Source organism: Saccoglossus kowalevskii, chromosome 18, assembly GCF_978046115.1.
Source record: "Saccoglossus kowalevskii chromosome 18, keSacKowa6.1, whole genome shotgun sequence".
Taxonomy (NCBI): Eukaryota; Metazoa; Hemichordata; class Enteropneusta; family Harrimaniidae; genus Saccoglossus; species Saccoglossus kowalevskii.
The window spans coordinates 31,945,271-31,967,175 of NC_140658.1; the positions used below are offsets into that span (position 1 = coordinate 31,945,271).

The 21,905-nt window shown below is 31.4% G+C and overlaps 2 protein-coding genes across 3 annotated transcripts in view; both read left to right on the forward strand.

The window, feature by feature from the left end:
- Positions 1-15,245, forward strand: part of LOC144347804 (scavenger receptor cysteine-rich domain-containing protein DMBT1-like) — a 34,884-nt gene extending 19,639 nt beyond the window's left edge. The window contains exons 3-7 of one of the 2 annotated variants that reach the window (XM_085492885.1): positions 10,708-10,962; positions 12,007-12,141; positions 12,416-12,631; positions 14,291-14,566; positions 15,046-15,245. In XM_085492885.1, the coding sequence (XP_085349011.1) occupies positions 10,708-10,962; positions 12,007-12,141; positions 12,416-12,631; positions 14,291-14,566; positions 15,046-15,245 (1,082 nt within the window). The remainder of the gene's footprint in view (positions 1-10,707; positions 10,963-12,006; positions 12,142-12,415; positions 12,632-14,290; positions 14,567-15,045) is intronic. The other variant, XM_085492886.1, reaches the window with a different exon arrangement.
- A 36-nt stretch (positions 15,246-15,281) lies between these two features.
- On the forward strand, positions 15,282-20,960 carry LOC146732304 (uncharacterized). The gene is made up of 4 exons (XM_085492887.1): positions 15,282-15,414; positions 17,905-18,114; positions 18,629-18,710; positions 18,869-20,960. The coding sequence occupies exons 2-4, from the start codon at positions 17,976-17,978 to the stop codon at positions 19,515-19,517; spliced, it is 870 nt and encodes a 289-aa protein (XP_085349013.1). The 5' UTR covers positions 15,282-15,414; positions 17,905-17,975; the 3' UTR covers positions 19,518-20,960.
- The last annotated feature ends 945 nt before the right edge of the window (positions 20,961-21,905 follow it).

The window sequence follows — 21,905 nt, forward strand, 5'->3', positions numbered from 1 at the left end:
CCTATTACAGACGTGATTATTTTAACCTATTACAGACGTGATTATTTTAACCTATTACAGACGTGATTATTTTAACTTATTACAGACGTGATTATTTTTACCTATTACAGACGTGATTATTTTAACCTATTACAGACGTGATTATTTTTACCTATTACAGACGTGATTATTTTAACCTATTACAGACGTGATTATTTTAACCTATTACAGACGTGATTATTTTAACCTATTACAGACGTGATTATTTTAACCTATTACAGACGTGATTATTTTAACATATTACAGACGTGATTATTTTAACCTATTACAGACGTGATTATTTTTTACCTATTACAGACGTGATTATTTTAACCTATTACAGACGTGATTATTTTAACCTATTACAGACGTGATTATTTTAACCTATTACAGACGTGAGTATTTTAACCTATTACAGACGTGATTATTTTAACTTATTAATTACAGACGTGATTATTTTAACCTATTACAGACGTGATTATTTTAACCTATTACAGACGTGATTATTTTAACCTATTACAGACGTGATTATTTTAACCTATTACAGACGTGATTATTTTAACCTATTACAGACGTGATTATTTTTACCTATTACAGACGTGATTATTTTAACCTATTACAGACGTGATTATTTTAACCTATTACAGACGTGATTATTTTAACCTATTACAGACGTGATTATTTTAACCTATTACAGACGTGATTATTTTAACCTATTACAGACGTGATTATTTTAACCTATTACAGACGTGATTATTTTTACCTATTACAGACGTGATTATTTTAACCTATTACAGACGTGATTATTTTTAACCTATTACAGACGTGATTATTTTAACCTATTACAGACGTGATTATTTTAACCTATTACAGACGTGATTATTTTAACCTATTACAGACGTGATTATTTTAACCTATTACAGACGTGATTATTTTAACTTATTACAGACGTGATTATTTTTACCTATTACAGACGTGATTATTTTAACCTATTACAGACGTGATTATTTTAACCTATTACAGACGTGATTATTTTAACCTATTACAGACGTGATTATTTTAACCTATTACAGACGTGATTATTTTAACCTATTACAGACGTGATTATTTTAACCTATTACAGACGTGATTATTTTAACCTATTACAGACGTGATTATTTTAACCTATTACAGACGTGATTATTTTAACCTATTACAGACGTGATTATTTTAACTTATTACAGACGTGATTATTTTAACCTATTACAGACGTGATTATTTTTACCTATTACAGACGTGATTATTTTTACCTATTACAGACGTGATTATTTTAACCTATTACAGACGTGATTATTTTAACCTATTACAGACGTGATAATTTTAACCTATTACAGACGTCATTATTTTAACCTATTACAGACGTGATTATTTTAACCTATTACAGACGTGATTATTTTAACCTATTACAGACGTGATTATTTTAACCTATTACAGACGTGATTATTTTAACCTATTACAGACGTGATTATTTTAACCTATTACAGACGTGATTATTTTAACCTATTACAGACGTGATTATTTTAACATATTACAGACGTGATTATTTTAACCTATTACAGACGTGATTATTTTTTACCTATTACAGACGTGATTATTTTAACCTATTACAGACGTGATTATTTTAACCTATTACAGACGTGATTATTTTAACCTATTACAGACGTGAGTATTTTAACCTATTACAGACGTGATTATTTTAACTTATTAATTACAGACGTGATTATTTTAACCTATTACAGACGTGATTATTTTAACCTATTACAGACGTGATTATTTTAACCTATTACAGACGTGATTATTTTAACCTATTACAGACGTGATTATTTTAACCTATTACAGACGTGATTATTTTAACCTATTACAGACGTGATTATTTTAACCTATTACAGACGTGATTATTTTAACCTATTACAGACGTGATTATTTTAACCTATTACAGACCTGATTATTTTAACCTATTACAGACGTGATTATTTTAACCTATTACAGACGTGATTATTTTAACCTATTACAGACGTGATTATTTTAACCTATTACAGACGTGATTATTTTAACCTATTACAGACGTGATTATTTTAACCTATTACAGACGTGATTATTTTAACCTATTACAGACGTGATTATTTTAACCTATTACAGACGTGATTATTTTAACCTATTACAGACGTGATTATTTTAACCTATTACAGACGTGATTATTTTAACCTATTACAGACGTGAGTATTTTAACCTATTACAGACGTGATTATTTTAACTTATTACAGACGTGATTATTTTTACCTATTACAGACGTGATTATTTTTACCTATTACAGACGTGATTATTTTTACCTATTACAGACGTGATTATTTTAACCTATTACAGACGTGATTATTTTAACCTATTACAGACGTGATTATTTTAACCTATTACAGACGTGATTATTTTAACCTATTACAGACGTGATTATTTTAACCTATTACAGACGTGATTATTTTAACCTATTACAGACGTGATTATTTTAACCTATTACAGACGTGATTATTTTAACTTATTACAGACGTGATTATTTTTACCTATTACAGACGTGATTATTTTTACCTATTACAGACGTGATTATTTTAACCTATTACAGACGTGATTATTTTAACCTATTACAGACGTGATTATTTTTACCTATTACAGACGTGATTATTTTAATCTATTACAGACGTGATTATTTTTACCTATTACAGACGTGATTATTTTAACCTATTACAGACGTGATTATTTTTACCTATTACAGACGTGATTATTTTAACCTATTACAGACGTGATTATTTTAACTTATTACAGACGTGATTATTTTTACCTATTACAGACGTGATTATTTTAACCTATTACAGACGTGATTATTTTAACCTATTACAGACGTGATTATTTTAACTTATTACAGACGTGATTATTTTTACCTATTACAGACGTGATTATTTTAACCTATTACAGACGTGATTATTTTAACCTATTACAGACGTGATTATTTTAACCTATTACAGACGTGATTATTTTAACCTATTACAGACGTGATTATTTTAACCTATTACAGACGTGATTATTTTAACCTATTACAGACGTGATTATTTTAACCTATTACAGACGTGATTATTTTAACCTATTACAGACGTGATTATTTTAACCTATTACAGACGTGATTATTTTAACCTATTACAGACGTGATTATTTTTACCTATTACAGACGTGATTATTTTAACCTATTACAGACGTGATTATTTTAACCTATTACAGACGTGATTATTTTAACCTATTACAGACGTGATTATTTTAACCTATTACAGACGTGATTATTTTAACCTATTACAGACGTGATTATTTTAACCTATTACAGACGTGATTATTTTAACCTATTACAGACGTGATTATTTTAACCTATTACAGACGTGATTATTTTTACCTATTACAGACGTGATTATTTTAACCTATTACAGACGTGATTATTTTTAACCTATTACAGACGTGATTATTTTAACCTATTACAGACGTGATTATTTTAACCTATTACAGACGTGATTATTTTAACCTATTACAGACGTGATTATTTTAACCTATTACAGACGTGATTATTTTAACCTATTAGAGACGTGATTATTTTAACTTATTACAGACGTGATTATTTTAACCTATTACAGACGTGATTATTTTAACCTATTACAGACGTGATTATTTTAACCTATTACAGACGTGATTATTTTAACCTATTACAGACGTGATTATTTTAACCTATTACAGACGTGATTATTTTAACCTATTACAGACGTGATTATTTTAACCTATTACAGACGTGATTATTTTAACCTATTACAGACGTGATTATTTTAACCTATTACAGACGTGATTATTTTAACCTATTACAGACGTGATTATTTTAACCTATTACAGACGTGATTATTTTAACCTATTACAGACGTGATTATTTTTACCTATTACAGACGTGATTATTTTAACCTATTACAGACGTGATTATTTTAACCTATTACAGACGTGATTATTTTAACCTATTACAGACGTGATTATTTTAACCTATTACAGACGTGATTATTTTAACCTATTACAGACGTGATTATTTTAACCTATTACAGACGTGATTATTTTAACCTATTACAGACGTGATAATTTTAACCTATTACAGACGTGATAATTTTAACCTATTACAGACGTGATTATTTTAACCTATTGCAGACGTGATTATTTTAACCTATTACAGACGTGATTATTTTAACCTATTACAGACGTGATTATTTTTACCTATTACAGACGTGATCATTTTAACCTATTACAGACGTGATTATTTTTAACCTATTACAGACGTGATTATTTTAACCTATTACAGACGTGATTATTTTTACCTATTACAGACGTGATTATTTTAACTTATTACAGACGTGATTATTTTTACCTATTACAGACGTGATTATTTTAACCTATTACAGACGTGATTATTTTAATCTATTACAGACGTGATTATTTTAACCTATTACAGACGTGATTATTTTAACCTATTACAGACGTGATTATTTTAACTTATTACAGACGTGATTATTTTAACCTATTACAGACGTGATTATTTTTACCTATTACAGACGTGATTATTTTTTACCTATTACAGACGTGATTATTTTAACCTATTACAGACGTGATTATTTTAACCTATTACAGACGTGATTATTTTAACCTATTACAGACGTGAGTATTTTAACCTATTACAGACGTGATTATTTTAACTTATTAATTACAGACGTGATTATTTTAACCTATTACAGACGTGATTATTTTAACCTATTACAGACGTGATTATTTTAACCTATTACAGACGTGATTATTTTAACCTATTACAGACGTGATTATTTTAACCTATTACAGACGTGATTATTTTAACCTATTACAGACGTGATTATTTTTACCTATTACAGACGTGATTATTTTAACCTATTACAGACGTGATTATTTTAACCTATTACAGACGTGATTATTTTAACCTATTACAGACGTGATTATTTTAACCTATTACAGACGTGATTATTTTAACCTATTACAGACGTGATTATTTTAACCTATTACAGACGTGATTATTTTAACATATTACAGACGTGATTATTTTAACCTATTACAGACGTGATTATTTTTTACCTATTACAGACGTGATTATTTTAACCTATTACAGACGTGATTATTTTAACCTATTACAGACGTGATTATTTTAACCTATTACAGACGTGATTATTTTAACCTATTACAGACGTGATTATTTTAACCTATTACAGACGTGATTATTTTTACCTATTACAGACGTGATTATTTTAACCTATTACAGACGTGATTATTTTAACCTATTACAGACGTGATTATTTTAACCTATTACAGACGTGATTATTTTAACCTATTACAGACGTGATTATTTTAACCTATTACAGACGTGATTATTTTAACCTATTACAGACGTGATTATTTTAACCTATTACAGACGTGATAATTTTAACCTATTACAGACGTGATAATTTTAACCTATTACAGACGTGATTATTTTAACCTATTGCAGACGTGATTATTTTAACCTATTACAGACGTGATTATTTTAACCTATTACAGACGTGATTATTTTTACCTATTACAGACGTGATCATTTTAACCTATTACAGACGTGATTATTTTTAACCTATTACAGACGTGATTATTTTAACCTATTACAGACGTGATTATTTTTACCTATTACAGACGTGATTATTTTAACTTATTACAGACGTGATTATTTTTACCTATTACAGACGTGATTATTTTAACCTATTACAGACGTGATTATTTTAATCTATTACAGACGTGATTATTTTAACCTATTACAGACGTGATTATTTTAACCTATTACAGACGTGATTATTTTAACTTATTACAGACGTGATTATTTTAACCTATTACAGACGTGATTATTTTAACCTATTACAGACGTGATTATTTTTACCTATTACAGACGTGATTATTTTTTACCTATTACAGACGTGATTATTTTAACCTATTACAGACGTGATTATTTTAACCTATTACAGACGTGAGTATTTTAACCTATTACAGACGTGATTATTTTAACTTATTAATTACAGACGTGATTATTTTAACCTATTACAGACGTGATTATTTTAACCTATTACAGACGTGATTATTTTAACCTATTACAGACGTGATTATTTTAACCTATTACAGACGTGATTATTTTAACCTATTACAGACGTGATTATTTTAACCTATTACAGACGTGATTATTTTTACCTATTACAGACGTGATTATTTTAACCTATTACAGACGTGATTATTTTAACCTATTACAGACGTGATTATTTTAACCTATTACAGACGTGATTATTTTAACCTATTACAGACGTGATTATTTTAACCTATTACAGACGTGATTATTTTAACCTATTACAGACGTGATTATTTTAACATATTACAGACGTGATTATTTTAACCTATTACAGACGTGATTATTTTTTACCTATTACAGACGTGATTATTTTAACCTATTACAGACGTGATTATTTTAACCTATTACAGACGTGATTATTTTAACCTATTACAGACGTGAGTATTTTAACCTATTACAGACGTGATTATTTTAACTTATTAATTACAGACGTGATTATTTTAACCTATTACAGACGTGATTATTTTAACCTATTACAGACGTGATTATTTTAACCTATTACAGACGTGATTATTTTAACCTATTACAGACGTGATTATTTTAACCTATTACAGACGTGATTATTTTAACCTATTACAGACGTGATTATTTTTACCTATTACAGACGTGATTATTTTAACCTATTACAGACGTGATTATTTTAACCTATTACAGACGTGATTATTTTAACCTATTACAGACGTGATTATTTTAACCTATTACAGACGTGATTATTTTAACTTATTACAGACGTGATTATTTTTACCTATTACAGACGTGATTATTTTAACCTATTACAGACGTGATTATTTTAACCTATTACAGACGTGATTATTTTAACCTATTACAGACGTGATTATTTTTTACCTATTACAGACGTGATTATTTTAACCTATTACAGACGTGATTATTTTAACCTATTACAGACGTGATTATTTTAACCTATTACAGACGTGATTATTTTAACCTATTACAGACGTGATTATTTTAACCTATTACAGACGTGATTATTTTAACCTATTACAGACGTGATTATTTTAACCTATTACAGACGTGATTATTTTAACCTATTACAGACGTGATTATTTTAACCTATTACAGACGTGATTATTTTAACTTATTACAGACGTGATTATTTTAACCTATTACAGACGTGATTATTTTTACCTATTACAGACGTGATTATTTTAACCTATTACAGACGTGATTATTTTAACCTATTACAGACGTGATTATTTTAACCTATTACAGACGTGATTATTTTAACTTATTACAGACGTGATTATTTTAACCTATTACAGACGTGATTATTTTAACTTATTACAGACGTGATTATTTTAACCTATTACAGACGTGATTATTTTTACCTATTACAGACGTGATTATTTTAACCTATTACAGACGTGATTATTTTAACCTATTACAGACGTGATTATTTTAACCTATTACAGACGTGATTATTTTAACCTATTACAGACGTGATTATTTTAACCTATTACAGACGTGAGTATTTTAACCTATTACAGACGTGATTATTTTAACCTATTACAGACGTGATTATTTTAACCTATTACAGACGTGATTATTTTAACCTATTACAGACGTGATTATTTTAACCTATTACAGACGTGATTATTTTAACCTATTACAGACGTGATTATTTTAACCTATTACAGACGTGAGTATTTTAACCTATTACAGACGTGATTATTTTAACCTATTACAGACGTGATTATTTTAACCTATTACAGACGTGATTATTTTAACCTATTACAGACGTGATTATTTTAACTTATTACAGACGTGATTATTTTTACCTATTACAGACGTGATTATTTTAACCTATTACAGACGTGATTATTTTAACCTATTACAGACGTGATTATTTTAACCTATTACAGACGTGATTATTTTAACCTATTACAGACGTGATTATTTTAACCTATTACAGACGTGATTATTTTAACCTATTACAGACGTGATTATTTTAACCTATTACAGACGTGATTATTTTAACCTATTACAGACGTGATTATTTTAACTTATTACAGACGTGATTATTTTTACCTATTACAGACGTGATTATTTTTACCTATTACAGACGTGATTATTTTAACCTATTACAGACGTGATTATTTTAACCTATTACAGACGTGATTATTTTTACCTATTACAGACGTGATTATTTTAATCTATTACAGACGTGATTATTTTTACCTATTACAGACGTGATTATTTTAACCTATTACAGACGTGATTATTTTTACCTATTACAGACGTGATTATTTTAACCTATTACAGACGTGATTATTTTAACCTATTACAGACGTGATTATTTTAACTTATTACAGACGTGATTATTTTAACCTATTACAGACGTGATTATTTTAACTTATTACAGACGTGATTATTTTAACCTATTACAGACGTGATTATTTTTACCTATTACAGACGTGATTATTTTAACCTATTACAGACGTGATTATTTTTACCTATTACAGACGTGATTATTTTAACTTATTACAGACGTGATTATTTTAACCTATTACAGACGTGATTATTTTTACCTATTACAGACGTGATTATTTTAACCTATTACAGACGTGATTATTTTAACCTATTACAGACGTGATTATTTTAACCTATTACAGACGTGATTATTTTAACTTATTACAGACGTGATTATTTTTACCTATTACAGACGTGATTATTTTAACCTATTACAGACGTGATTATTTTAACCTATTACAGACGTGATTATTTTAACCTATTACAGACGTGATTATTTTAACCTATTACAGACGTGATTATTTTAACCTATTACAGACGTGATTATTTTAACCTATTACAGACGTGATTATTTTAACCTATTACAGACGTGATTATTTTAACCTATTACAGACGTGATTATTTTAACCTATTACAGACGTGATTATTTTTACCTATTACAGACGTGATTATTTTAACCTATTACAGACGTGATTATTTTAACCTATTACAGACGTGATTATTTTAACCTATTACAGACGTGATTATTTTAACCTATTACAGACGTGATTATTTTAACCTATTACAGACGTGATTATTTTAACCTATTACAGACGTGATTATTTTAACCTATTACAGACGTGATTATTTTAACCTATTACAGACGTGATTATTTTAACCTATTACAGACGTGATTATTTTAACCTATTACAGACGTGATTATTTTAACCTATTACAGACGTGATTATTTTAACCTATTACAGACGTGATTATTTTAACCTATTACAGACGTGATTATTTTTACCTATTACAGACGTGATTATTTTAACCTATTACAGACGTGATTATTTTAACCTATTACAGACGTGATTATTTTAACCTATTACAGACGTGATTATTTTAACCTATTACAGACGTGATTATTTTAACCTATTACAGACGTGATTATTTTAACCTATTACAGACGTGATTATTTTAACCTATTACAGACGTGATTATTTTAACCTATTACAGACGTGATTATTTTAACCTATTACAGACGTGATTATTTTAACCTATTACAGACGTGATTATTTTTACCTATTACAGACGTGATTATTTTAACCAACACGGAGCATTTATGTTGCCACTCTTGTTCCAGAACTACTATGTTGCCATACCATGATTTCTCCTTTATACAATTGTGCTTTCTCCCACGTTCGTTCCATGGGTATAAATGCTAGTGTACATATGTTGCTACTAGTTACTATATCAGTTTATCTCACAATAAAGTACCATCGATATAGTCTTCCCGAATCCCACACGAGGTGTATTGTTCATATCTGTAAACAAATTATTACATATATTATTATGTTATACTATAAAGTTTATTTAAATGTCCATAAATCCAAATTAAAGCCGGAATTAATGTCATGTGTGGATGTGAATGTTTTTATTTAACGGTTGTAACAATCAGATAAGAGATGCCCCCGCTGCTAACGAGAGGGATAATTAAACATATTTTGCATTTACATTTGTGATAAGATTAGAGTTGTCCTACCCGTGTTTGCTAAAATAGAAATATTTTTAATTTCAAACAAATCAAGGATATGCTTTTTGATATTGAGCAAAAACAATGTATTTGAAACTACGAATTTAGTGTCAACAAATTACATATTTATATAATAACACGTGTTCGTGAGGGCAATACGACAATTTGCTGCTTGCCTTCGGCTCTGGCTTCACCAATATTATGGTCTTGAATATAACTTGTGTAGAATACTATATTTTTGAAACGAGATATGGATTTGAATATTGGTGACGACAATCACCTCGAACATAGTTTTCGATGTACCATTTCAAGTGATAGTAACACGTTCATTTGCTCAACAAAACCCACAAACCAAAGCAAATGAGTTATTGATCAAAATCTGTGAGAGTCATGATCCGGTCGACCCTTTCTTAATCTACGCCAGGTTTTTCTAGAACAAGTATTGCTATTCGAGGCGGAGACGAACGATTCGAGAGTGGCGACGGAATAATATGGTTCACCAATGTTGACTGCGGTGGAATGGAGCTTAGTATATTTAATTGTTCACATGAAATTTTCGGCTATGATGAGTACAGTTACACAGATCTATCGCATACTGAAAGTGAATATAACGCGGATATCTCTAGCGATTATGAGTTTACGTGCACCCATAACAGAGACGCTGCTGTGATCTGTAACGGTGAGTTTATTATAATATTACTATAATGTGTAGTCGTCACAGTACGTCGTGTCGAATATAGACTGTCACGTAGTTGTGTTTTAATCTGGTACTACTGCTCTCGTGAATCGACCAAAGTTTGCTCTATAATATTAGTAACTATATATAACATTACATAATCTGGTTACGACATGGTAAGCGAGATCAAAGTATCGACAAATTGATTACTATTTAAGTTACACGTCTTCACAACGGTCATTTCCTACCTTGTTACATGATATGAAACCGTCAAGTAATGTATTAAATGAACGTATTTCATCTCTAGGGGCTTAACCACAAAAAACACATACAAAAAACACTGAAGTTACGTGAGATATTACGAATAGAATTGCTTGTGTGTCGATCTGAATTGCACCACGTGTTATAAGTAATACTTCTCTGTATTTCTATATGAGTGTTTCACGGGATTACAAGACATGGAGTAAATTGTACGTAGACGTTGTCATAAACAATATCAGTTCGAGACAGAACAACAAGAATAATAACAGATGTGTTGAAACTCAGACAACTAATAATTAGACTACATGAAACTCACTTGTGTGATATGGAGACTATATGACTATATTGATTGAATGTCGATTAGATATAGCATTACTTCTAATTTCTCAATTTATCACTTATTTACAAATCACACTTTTCAGAATTTCTATTCGCCAGTGTCCTTGTTTAAGTTACAGTGATTTGTTCGTGTACAATTGGTTTTGAGTATTACACTTTGTCGATATGATTTAATTTCGGTATTTCATGTTTTTGCTATACCCTAATGGTTATGATTTTCAGCAGCATACAATTTATGGTTTGTTATTTATGAAATTATAATGAATTTTTGCACAACACACATTTACGTTTATCGTACTTACCAACAACTCAGTGCGCATGCGTGCATGTATACTTCCTTATTTACTCAGACAAATGTTATTATGTGGGCGACCAAACACAGTTTTATCATCTTATAAAAAAGACTATCGAACAAACACTGACATTTGCCATGGTGAATATTTGTAGAGATTGGTGTTCGACTCGCTGGCGGTGATACGCCATTTGAAGGTCGTGTGGAGGTTTACTTTAATGGTGAATGGGGAACAGTTTGTGATGATGGCTGGGGTATCGGAGAGGCGGAGGTTGTCTGCAAAGAGTTAGGTAATTATTATCGTTGATGTATTGAACAATTTCACAAATTACGATTTACTTTGTTGATATAGTTGTGTAAAGTTCAACTTAGGATCGCAATATTATCTTTATGTCCACTGAATAAAGCGATCTGTACAAGCCGAGTTACAATAACTTGAAATAATAAAACGTTAATGGAAACATACGCGTACATTACAAGCTCGTAGCAGCAAGACAGTGGAATATATTTTATCTGAATTTATTTACTTTTCGTGAAACATTATCTAGAAATAACTTCTCACAGGGTTTCCAGGGGCCATGTTCAGTGAATCTGGTGGTATTACACCAGGTCCATTCGGGGCTGGAAGTGGGTATATTTGGTTTGCTTACGTAAACTGTGAAGATGAAGATAAGAGCATATTCCACTGTGATTACATACTTGGCCCACATAATTATAACGAAGATTATCCACTATCACATCCATGCTTCCACAATGAGGATGTCGGTGTCCGCTGTCATTGTGAGTTGAAAATTAATTTTACAAATATATTGTTTTAATTGTTATATTTCTATTGAAATGAGTCAGCAGTCATTAACTGTGAACTTGGACGTAATACGCCTAAGGGAAAACATCAAAAGTTCAATGTAGGATAAAAAACTTAATTCCCACCCCCACCCCCATTGAAACTTAATTGATAAATATTGATCATGGCGTCAGACTACATTCACCATTAAATACAAATTGATAATCGGACAGTAGTACGGCATAACAGTTGGTTGTCGGGTGGGTGTAAAAAGACCTCATTTGACGCACATATTTACACACCAAACCATTTTCCCGTCTTTTATGTTTTTTTTTTCATTTTCTGTTATTTTTGTCCATGATTGGATAGAAAAAAAAAACGAACTACAAATACTCCAAGATTTGTTTGACTTCATTAAAAAATAAAATCGTTTTTGTAGAATGGAAACTTGTTGAGGTCAAAACCCCCCACCCCCAAACTAAAGCAAATAAGTTTTTTATCCGACATCGATCTTTTGACGTCGTCCCTAAGTGACGTATAATAGTAGCAACATCGATAATTTTGAGATGGCTAAGTATTGAGCTCAAGCCTACGCTTAAATTGATTGTGTAACATAATCCTACTACATCCACTACTGTGATATTTGACATTGCAATTTTATAGAATTCATTCACACACAATGATTTTGATATAGAAGTCAACAATGCAGCGTACTAACATATAAAATATGTAGCTGACAATATGAATACCAGTTGTATTATTTATTTATTGATCTATTGAAATCATTCGACACATTTGATCAGCACACCCTAATCGACAAATTACAGATTCAGAGAATTTCCACTACAGTGGTTTACACACCACACGCTAATCGCATGTAATTTGTCAAAATAGATTTGAGTATGTCCACTCATGACATTCATAATATATCACGAGACGTTCCACAAAATCAAGTATAACTCTTGTCACTTCAATGACATTGTTAACTCAACGAATGCTTCTGATTTCTGTCTTTTTGTTGATGACTTAAACCTCTTCAAATTTATGAAACATAATACAACTGATCCAAACATTATGAGCCAAAAAATCCAGAAATTATACAAGTGACACAATGCAAATACACGTACAGTCAATATCGAGCAGCACGGTCACGTGATAGCTTTAATGTTTATGGTTCTCCAGTACAGTTCGTTTTAAAAAAGTACCTAGTAGTGACTATATATCACATTATTAATTGTAGGTCCCATATTGACCAAATCTAAAATATATTGACCCTAAAATTGGCGTTATTCGACATTTTGTTGCCCGGTCAAGCCTAATATTACTGTACACTTCTATAACCAATAGCATTAACTGTAAAGATATTTGGGGGGAAATACCTACAGAGAAGTCTCCCAAAACACGCTCAGCTAGGCTACAGTGTTACGGAAGTCAAGTGCAATTTACAGGCCATTTGTGTGACTGGCATTTTTTTAAATATTCGGAATATTCAAAACAGCATAGTACGAAAATTGGCCACCAGCTTTTAGTAATTAGTAACGCCTTAGTGACTTAAAAAATATGTGAATCACAAATGAATTAACTCTATTTCCACCTGAAGGCCTTATTTAAGACAACTATTCACAATTTCTGACTAAACATGTACTCTAATTTAGATCCTGGATATCTTGGATGTTACCATGACTACCTTGATGACCCACTATACAATAGTGCAATGGTTTTACGAAATAATGCAATGACGATAGAATACTGTGTACATTACTGTAAAGATTACAATTACGCATCAATTAGGAATACAAAAGAATGTCGTTGTGGTAACAATCCACCGTCTGATGACTACACTATACGCCCTAACAATGATTGTAGAATGACATGTAAAGGCAGACAAGATCAAGTATGTGGTGGAAGACATGCGAGTTCTATTTATACAAGTAAGTGGTTTTGATAGAACAACAAACATTTGTTTTGTAGTATCTTTTCATTGAAATGTATTTATATAATTTACATCAAACACACAGGACTTCGTGTTAATGTATCTCATCACGTGACTGCAGTTTATTCACAGATTCTGTGTAATTAATATGTACGGTTGTGTTTATATTCTAATTTAATTCAAATATTTCCAAAATATTCATGAAATTTGGACACGACAAATCATGGGTTATCTTTTACGCAATGCTAATTTATACGTTTTATACAAAAGGAGCATACACAATTTGCACATGAAGATATTCATTACCACTGACTTACGATTATGTCATCTTCAAAATCCCACTAAAATTCAGATAACAAAACGGATGTGGTCAAAGAGCATCATAATTGGCGGTACACGTATCTCCGTATCTAGAAAATTTCATTACATGGTAGACTGTCTATATAGTGATAGCAATCTCTCTTCTTAATTCATTAGCTAATTTTGGTAAATGTGGTGGACACATTTCTACGATGAAAGGCTGGATATTCTCTTCCCGTTTTCCTGGTAATTATCCGGCTGATGCTGACTGTGAATGGACAGTGATGGCGCCCTCTAACACCGTAATTGAAATAACACTGAAAATGCTGTATCTTGAAAGAGGAGATACTACAATAGATGACAGACTCACGTTTTAGAATATTGATGATATAAATGGATATGAAACAATAACATTCACGATTAACAATGATTTAAATAACAAGGTGTTATCATACCACGTGGGAACTACATTATATAATGTGTTAACTATCGAATTTACCTCTAGTTCCAGTGATCACGGACGTGGATTTGTAGTATATTTTGAAAGTAAGCAAACTACGTTTTTATCTCCGATAACTTATACATCAATCAGCAAATTAATTATCATATTTACCCATTTTACCTATACTTTTATCAGAGTATGTTTACAACAGAGAGTGTAGACTCTGTTCCAACCTTTTGTCGTTACACCACTGTGAGTGTAACTGAACGGCTTGCACAGTATAATAACTTGTACAACTTACAACAAATACTGCGAACAGCGTAAAAAGCACGATGTTTTAATAAAGAACGCATAGAGAACTACCATATACCGTAAGCCATTTTCAAACGGTTCTCTATGGGTTAAATCATGAATTCATGGCTTCGCTATGGGTTAAATCATGGATTCATGGCTTCGCTATGGGTTAAATCATGGATTCATGGCTTCGCTATGGGTTAAATCATGGGTTCATGGCTTCGCTATGGGTTAAATCATGGATTCATGGCTTCGCTATGGGTTAAATCATGGGTTCATGGCTTCGCTATGGGTTAAATCATGGATTCATGGCTTCGCTATGGGTTAAATCATGGATTCATGGCTTCGCTATGGGTTAAATCATGGATTCATGGCTTCGCTATGGGTTAAATCATGAATTCATGGCTTCGCTATGGGTTAAATCATGGATTCATGGCTTCGCTATGGGTTAAATCATGGATTCATGGCTTCGCTATGGGTTAAATCATGGGTTCATGGCTTCGCTATGGGTTAAATCATGGATTCATGGCTTCGCTATGGGTTAAATCATGGATTCATGGCTTCGCTATGGGTTAAATCATGGATTCATGGCTTCGCTATGGGTTCTTTATTAAATCATGGATTCATGGCTTCGCTATGGGTTCTTTATTAAATCATGGATTCATGGCTTCGCTATGGGTTCTTTATTAAATCATGGCGATCCTGAAAGGATTTTCATATAAAACCTTTTTCCCGACACAGAAAGAAGTTCTAAAGCACGACTTTTGTAATGCCTAGATCAGTAGATGCATGACATTGTAAAATAAAACAAGACTGCAGTCTTTGCGCGTATGTACACGATAGCTACACCTGCGAGTCCCGATAATAGTAGGAACGCACGCGTGAGCTTTGCACGGTATCCGGTGAATACAACTACACGTTGCCTTCTCCGATGATGACAACAAGAAGTTCCAATGGTGGTGTAAATTATTCTCACTGCTTCTCAGAGGTTTATAAAATAACTTAGTAGTCGCATTTCCGATGTTATTATTATTATGTGTCAACGTAGGTAGATCTTAGTGATAAATGTTCACTAACAGCGATTTCTCTGTGGTAATAACTATAATCGATATCATTAAAACTGCTTGCACAATTTTAGCAACGTAAGTACAACTGTTAGCTATGATTACAGCTAAGCTAATGTCTATATGTTTAATATCACACTCGGAAGATTTGTCATATATACCAGTCTTATTTAACATAATACCGTATACAAGTTCTAAAGAAATTTATCAAATTTGTATGTACAAGATCAATAAATATATTCTGCAAAAGATGATATGTGTCACTCTGCAACCATTTCAACGTACCCCCTTGAGAAATACGTCAAACATTTCTTGACTTGAATTTTCTACACAATTTTCTTCATTTTTATTGCGATTGCTCTTACATTTTATCGGAAATCCTTTTAAATGTTGCATCTCGTTTTACGAGGTTGTGCTCGCTTTTTTATGTCCCAAGATGTCGAGTAAATGTTCACACTTCTACGTGAATTTTACCTTTTTAATACAATGTCAACAATTGATATTTTTATCAATTTTAATAGTTTTGTGATTTTTAATATTTGATAATTGTTTTATTTGTAAAATATTTTATTGTGCAAGCCTGTAATTATATTTTTTTGCCTGTTATTTTTAACTTTATTAAATAACAATTAGAAAAAAAGTATGATACCCGTGGAAATAAGAAACAAAAGAAACTTTAGAAAATGCGTGATTTAAATATAAATATACAACGACGTTGCAGTATAATTTAGGACCAACAGCTTGCATGTTTAAAGTAGACATTATAAAGATATATTACAAGAATTTTATAAATAGATTGTTTATTAATTGTATTCAGTAGTAGCAACTTTGCAATGTCTTGTTAATCACGTGATCTTGCCAACGGCTGCAGCGATTGGCTGCCACGCATTAGAGTTTTATTGTAAAGTTTGTAAGGGAAAAAGGGGAAGTGTACAGCGCAGCATGACCTCAGCTGACTGTTTGGGTGAATAAAGGGCTATCTGTAATGAACTAATGCACTCCTTTGGGTCGAACCTGCTATCTCTACGTCGACGTTCCCTCAACACAAATGCTTTATTCACAACATAAGAATTACAATAATAATTTTATTGACAGTTGTGATATCATCAGTTCAATTAAGGATTGACTGCCTCCCGTTTACTGGGAAATAACTAACTGCTTGGGTGAAGGTGTATTGTGTCAATTGTATTATCACATATATAAAATAATGTATGTCGTATTTTTTTTCTGAAATAGGCTTACCAGTTGAAGCAAATACCACTCCACAAATTACTCAACTACCAACTACGTATACTACAGTAGGACGCATGAGTACCAAGACAAATGCACATAATTCAGCTTTACCAAGAAATATGTACAATACTGTATATACAACAATGCAGAGCAGCTCTCAAGATATGAACGTGCACAGTAGTCAACCGAGAAACGTTGGCTCTCAATCTGCAGGTTGGTTATTTACTTTGAATATGTTCGGGTTAGAGTTTGGGTTCCACTACTATATCATAATTTACAAATATTGCTGTGAATGATGTAATATCTCAGGGGTAATCGTAACTGAGGAGGTTTAACCAACTACTAGGTTTTGTGTCCAGAAATGTTTGGGCATCAGAGGTTCGAATGGCGCATGTCATTAATCACTGTATGTACGCGTTTACTACACGCGATTTTAAGCTGTATTTTGTGATGTAACAGGGAGCACGCCTACTTACAGTGACAAGGTGAATACACTGTAGAGAGTTCAAATTTTCTTGTTCATCTATGTGCATGTTAATTAACGTGTCAGTGTATTCGTGTTACCAAATATAATGTCTGAAATGATTATTAGGGATTGTTTATAGCGTGACAGTCTTATCGCGTCCTGTTCGATATGGGACTCATAGCGACGTATACAACGCGTATATAATATAATATAATATAATATAATACTTTTATATAATCGCAGTTCGTCTTTGTATTATAGGCGGCATATCTGGTGGGGTTGTAGGTGGTCTGGTTGTTGTGATTGCACTCGTTGCTACATTTGTGATATTATACAAGCGACGGTAAGTGATATTATGCATTTTCATTAATTAATTAGTTTTAATATTTGTAATATAACACATGTATGAGTTTATGAATTAGTTAAACGACTAGGAGAATCCACATAAATAATTATGTACATCAAATCAAACAAGAATTACAGTTACTTTTCCCGATTTAGGAAGAAAGTCCAACAAAATAGAGAACCGAATATTCCTCTTGGCAACTTGACGTTTGGTGCAGATGATGTTGACAGGGGAAAAACTAACCATTCCACTGAAGAAGTATGTTATTCCACCATCTCTGACAATATAACTAACACAGAAAATGCACACAACGAAGTATACAGCTCTAGAAAGAATATTATACACCATGAGAATATTAAAAGAGAGAAGACGAACGTAGATGCCGGGGAAGGGTTTGTTGATAACGTTGCTTATGAAACATCCAACACGAGTGCTGAATTGCCAGTAAAAGGAATCGCCAACATTCCATCTCAGAGCAGGCATGGTTTGGAAGGGGTAGTTTGTGGAGCCACATCGGAGACTGACCCAGATAATGAAAGACAAGCCCAAGAACTGTCTGCGGAAAACACAATTGAAGGGTTCGTTGAAAACAGAATATATGAATCTGGAACGACAACTGATCAATGTCAAGAAGGTATTGTTGAAAACAGCATCTACATATCCAGGGAACCAGACCGTATATTGACCGGGTCCCCTGATCGAAATGAGATTATGAACACTATTGAAGACGTGAACGCCAGTGATGCATACACAAATTTGCAAATAACTCCCATGGATCATACTATTTACACGTCTTTACAGTAAGATATATTTGTCTTTGTTATAGTCAGACTACAGAACTTGTAGGTGTGCTGTACAAATCAATATGTGTGTAATAAAATGAGGAGATTACATTGCATAGTATTGGTGACGTGTTATTGTAATTTCATTGTATTTCTCTTGTGTTTTCTGTGATTTCGCTTTAATGATTAATATCTTGATCGTTATCTATGTCGATTTACACATATCGCACATTCAACCGTGAAGCTTTCAAGGCTAGTGAGAATCTCAAAAGCCCAAACTAATTCCTACACAGAAGTGTATCTGTCCTTTTTAGTGACAACTCTAACACACCGTATTCTCAAGGGAAGAACCCCTTTTTAGCTCCGCTGTCGACTTTGTCGAGCAGAGCTTACCATATTAGTGATTGTCCGTCCGATTGTAGACCTCTTTTAGATTTGTTCGTTTATTTCATGATGATATCTTCAATTCTTTAATTTTGGTGAATATTTTTGATAAACAGTTTTATTTTTGATTTCTTGTTAAAAACTACAAGTCCTGTTTGCTTTGATATTACATATATAGGTACTACATGTGGAATTCTCTCAGATTTGTTCACTTCATGATGATATCTTCAATTCTCTAATTTTGGTGAATATTTTTGTAATTATTGGTAAAAAGTGATATTTTTGACTTCTTGTTAAAAACCGCAAGTCCGATTGCTTTGATATTACATATATAGGTACTACCTGTGGACCTCTCTCTGATTTGTTCACTTCGTGATGATATCTTCAATTTTGGTGAATATTTTCGTAATTTTTGGTAAAAAGTTATATTTCCGACTGCTTGTTGAAAGCAGCAAGTCAAATCGTATTGATACTATACATATAATTCATTTTCTAATGATATCCGATAGGCTGCTTGTTATTTTCTTAAGCGGGTTATCAGGAAGAATGCATTTTAAACTACTTGTCCAGAATTACGTAAATTCTGCATTATTCCTACAGTCTGTAAATTTTTAAAACTACATTTTTACCTATTGTATTGAGTAGAAATATATTGATTTCACAATATAAATTTGCAAACATGTTGCATTATTAATCTATATATTTACATCGTAATCAATATTACCGGATATATTGATATGTCTTCTTCGAATTATACAATCATTATGATCTATGTAGTGTCTTCTTCGAATTATACAATCATTATGATCTATGTAGTGTCTTCTTCGAATTATACAATCATTATGATCTATGTAGTGTCTTCTTCGAATTATACAATCATTATGATCTATGTAGTGTCTTCTTCGAATTATACAATCATTATGATCTATGTAGTGACTACATTATTATTTGATCATTATAATTCTATTCAAACAAGCAGTGGATATGTGTAAGCTGATTTGACTTTTCTACATTCAATATTGCGCAAATAAAATGTATGACCAATGTATTGCCCTATACTAATAAAGCTCTGTGTAACCAATACGAATGAGTAATTTAATAAATAGTGATGCCATATACAATGACAGTAATTTAGTAAATGGTGACAGTAATTTTGTAAATGGTGATGTCATACACGATGACAGTAATTTAGTAAATGGTGATGTCATACACAATGACAGTAATTTAGTAAATGGTGATGTCATACACGATGACAGTAATTTAGTAAATGGTGATGCCATATACAATGACAGTAATTTAGTAAATGATGATGTCATACACGATGACAGTAATTTAGTAAATGGTGATGCCATATACAATGACAGTAATTTAGTAAATGGTGATGTCATACACGATGACAGTAATTTAGTATATGGTGATGCCATATACAATGACAGTAATTTAGTAAATGATGATGTCATACACGATGACAGTAATTTAATAAATGGTGATGCCATATACAATGACAGTAATTTAGTAAATGGTGATGTCATACACGATGACAGTAATTTAGTAAATGGTGATGCCATATACAATGACAGTAATTTAGTAAATGATGATGTCATACACGATGACAGTAATTTAGTAAATGGTGATGCCATATACAATGACAGTAATTTAGTAAATGGTGATGTCATACACGATGACAGTAATTTAGTAAATGGTGATGCCATATACAATGACAGTAATTTAGTAAATGGTGATGTCATACACGATGACAGTAATTTAGTAAATGGTGATGCCATATACAATGACAGTAATTTAGTAAATGATGATGTCATACACAATGACAGTGATTTAGTAAATGGTGATGTCATACACGATGACAGTAATTTAGTAAATGGTGATGTCATACACAATGACAGTAATTTAGTAAATGATGATGTCATACACAATGACAGTGATTTAGTAAATGGTGATGTCATACACGATGACAGTAATTTAGTAAATGGCGATTTTATACACGATGACAGTAATTTAGTAAACG

Excerpts from the sequence above, each read along its gene's own strand:
- LOC146732304 (XM_085492887.1), top strand. The coding sequence starts at position 17,976 with ATGAGTACCAAGACAAATGCACATAATTCAGCTTTACCAAGAAATATG. Across the intron at positions 18,115-18,628 it reads CGTTGGCTCTCAATCTGCAG|GCGGCATATCTGGTGGGGTT; the intron begins GTTGGTTATTTA and ends TTTGTATTATAG. Across the intron at positions 18,711-18,868 it reads GTGATATTATACAAGCGACG|GAAGAAAGTCCAACAAAATA; the intron begins GTAAGTGATATT and ends TTCCCGATTTAG.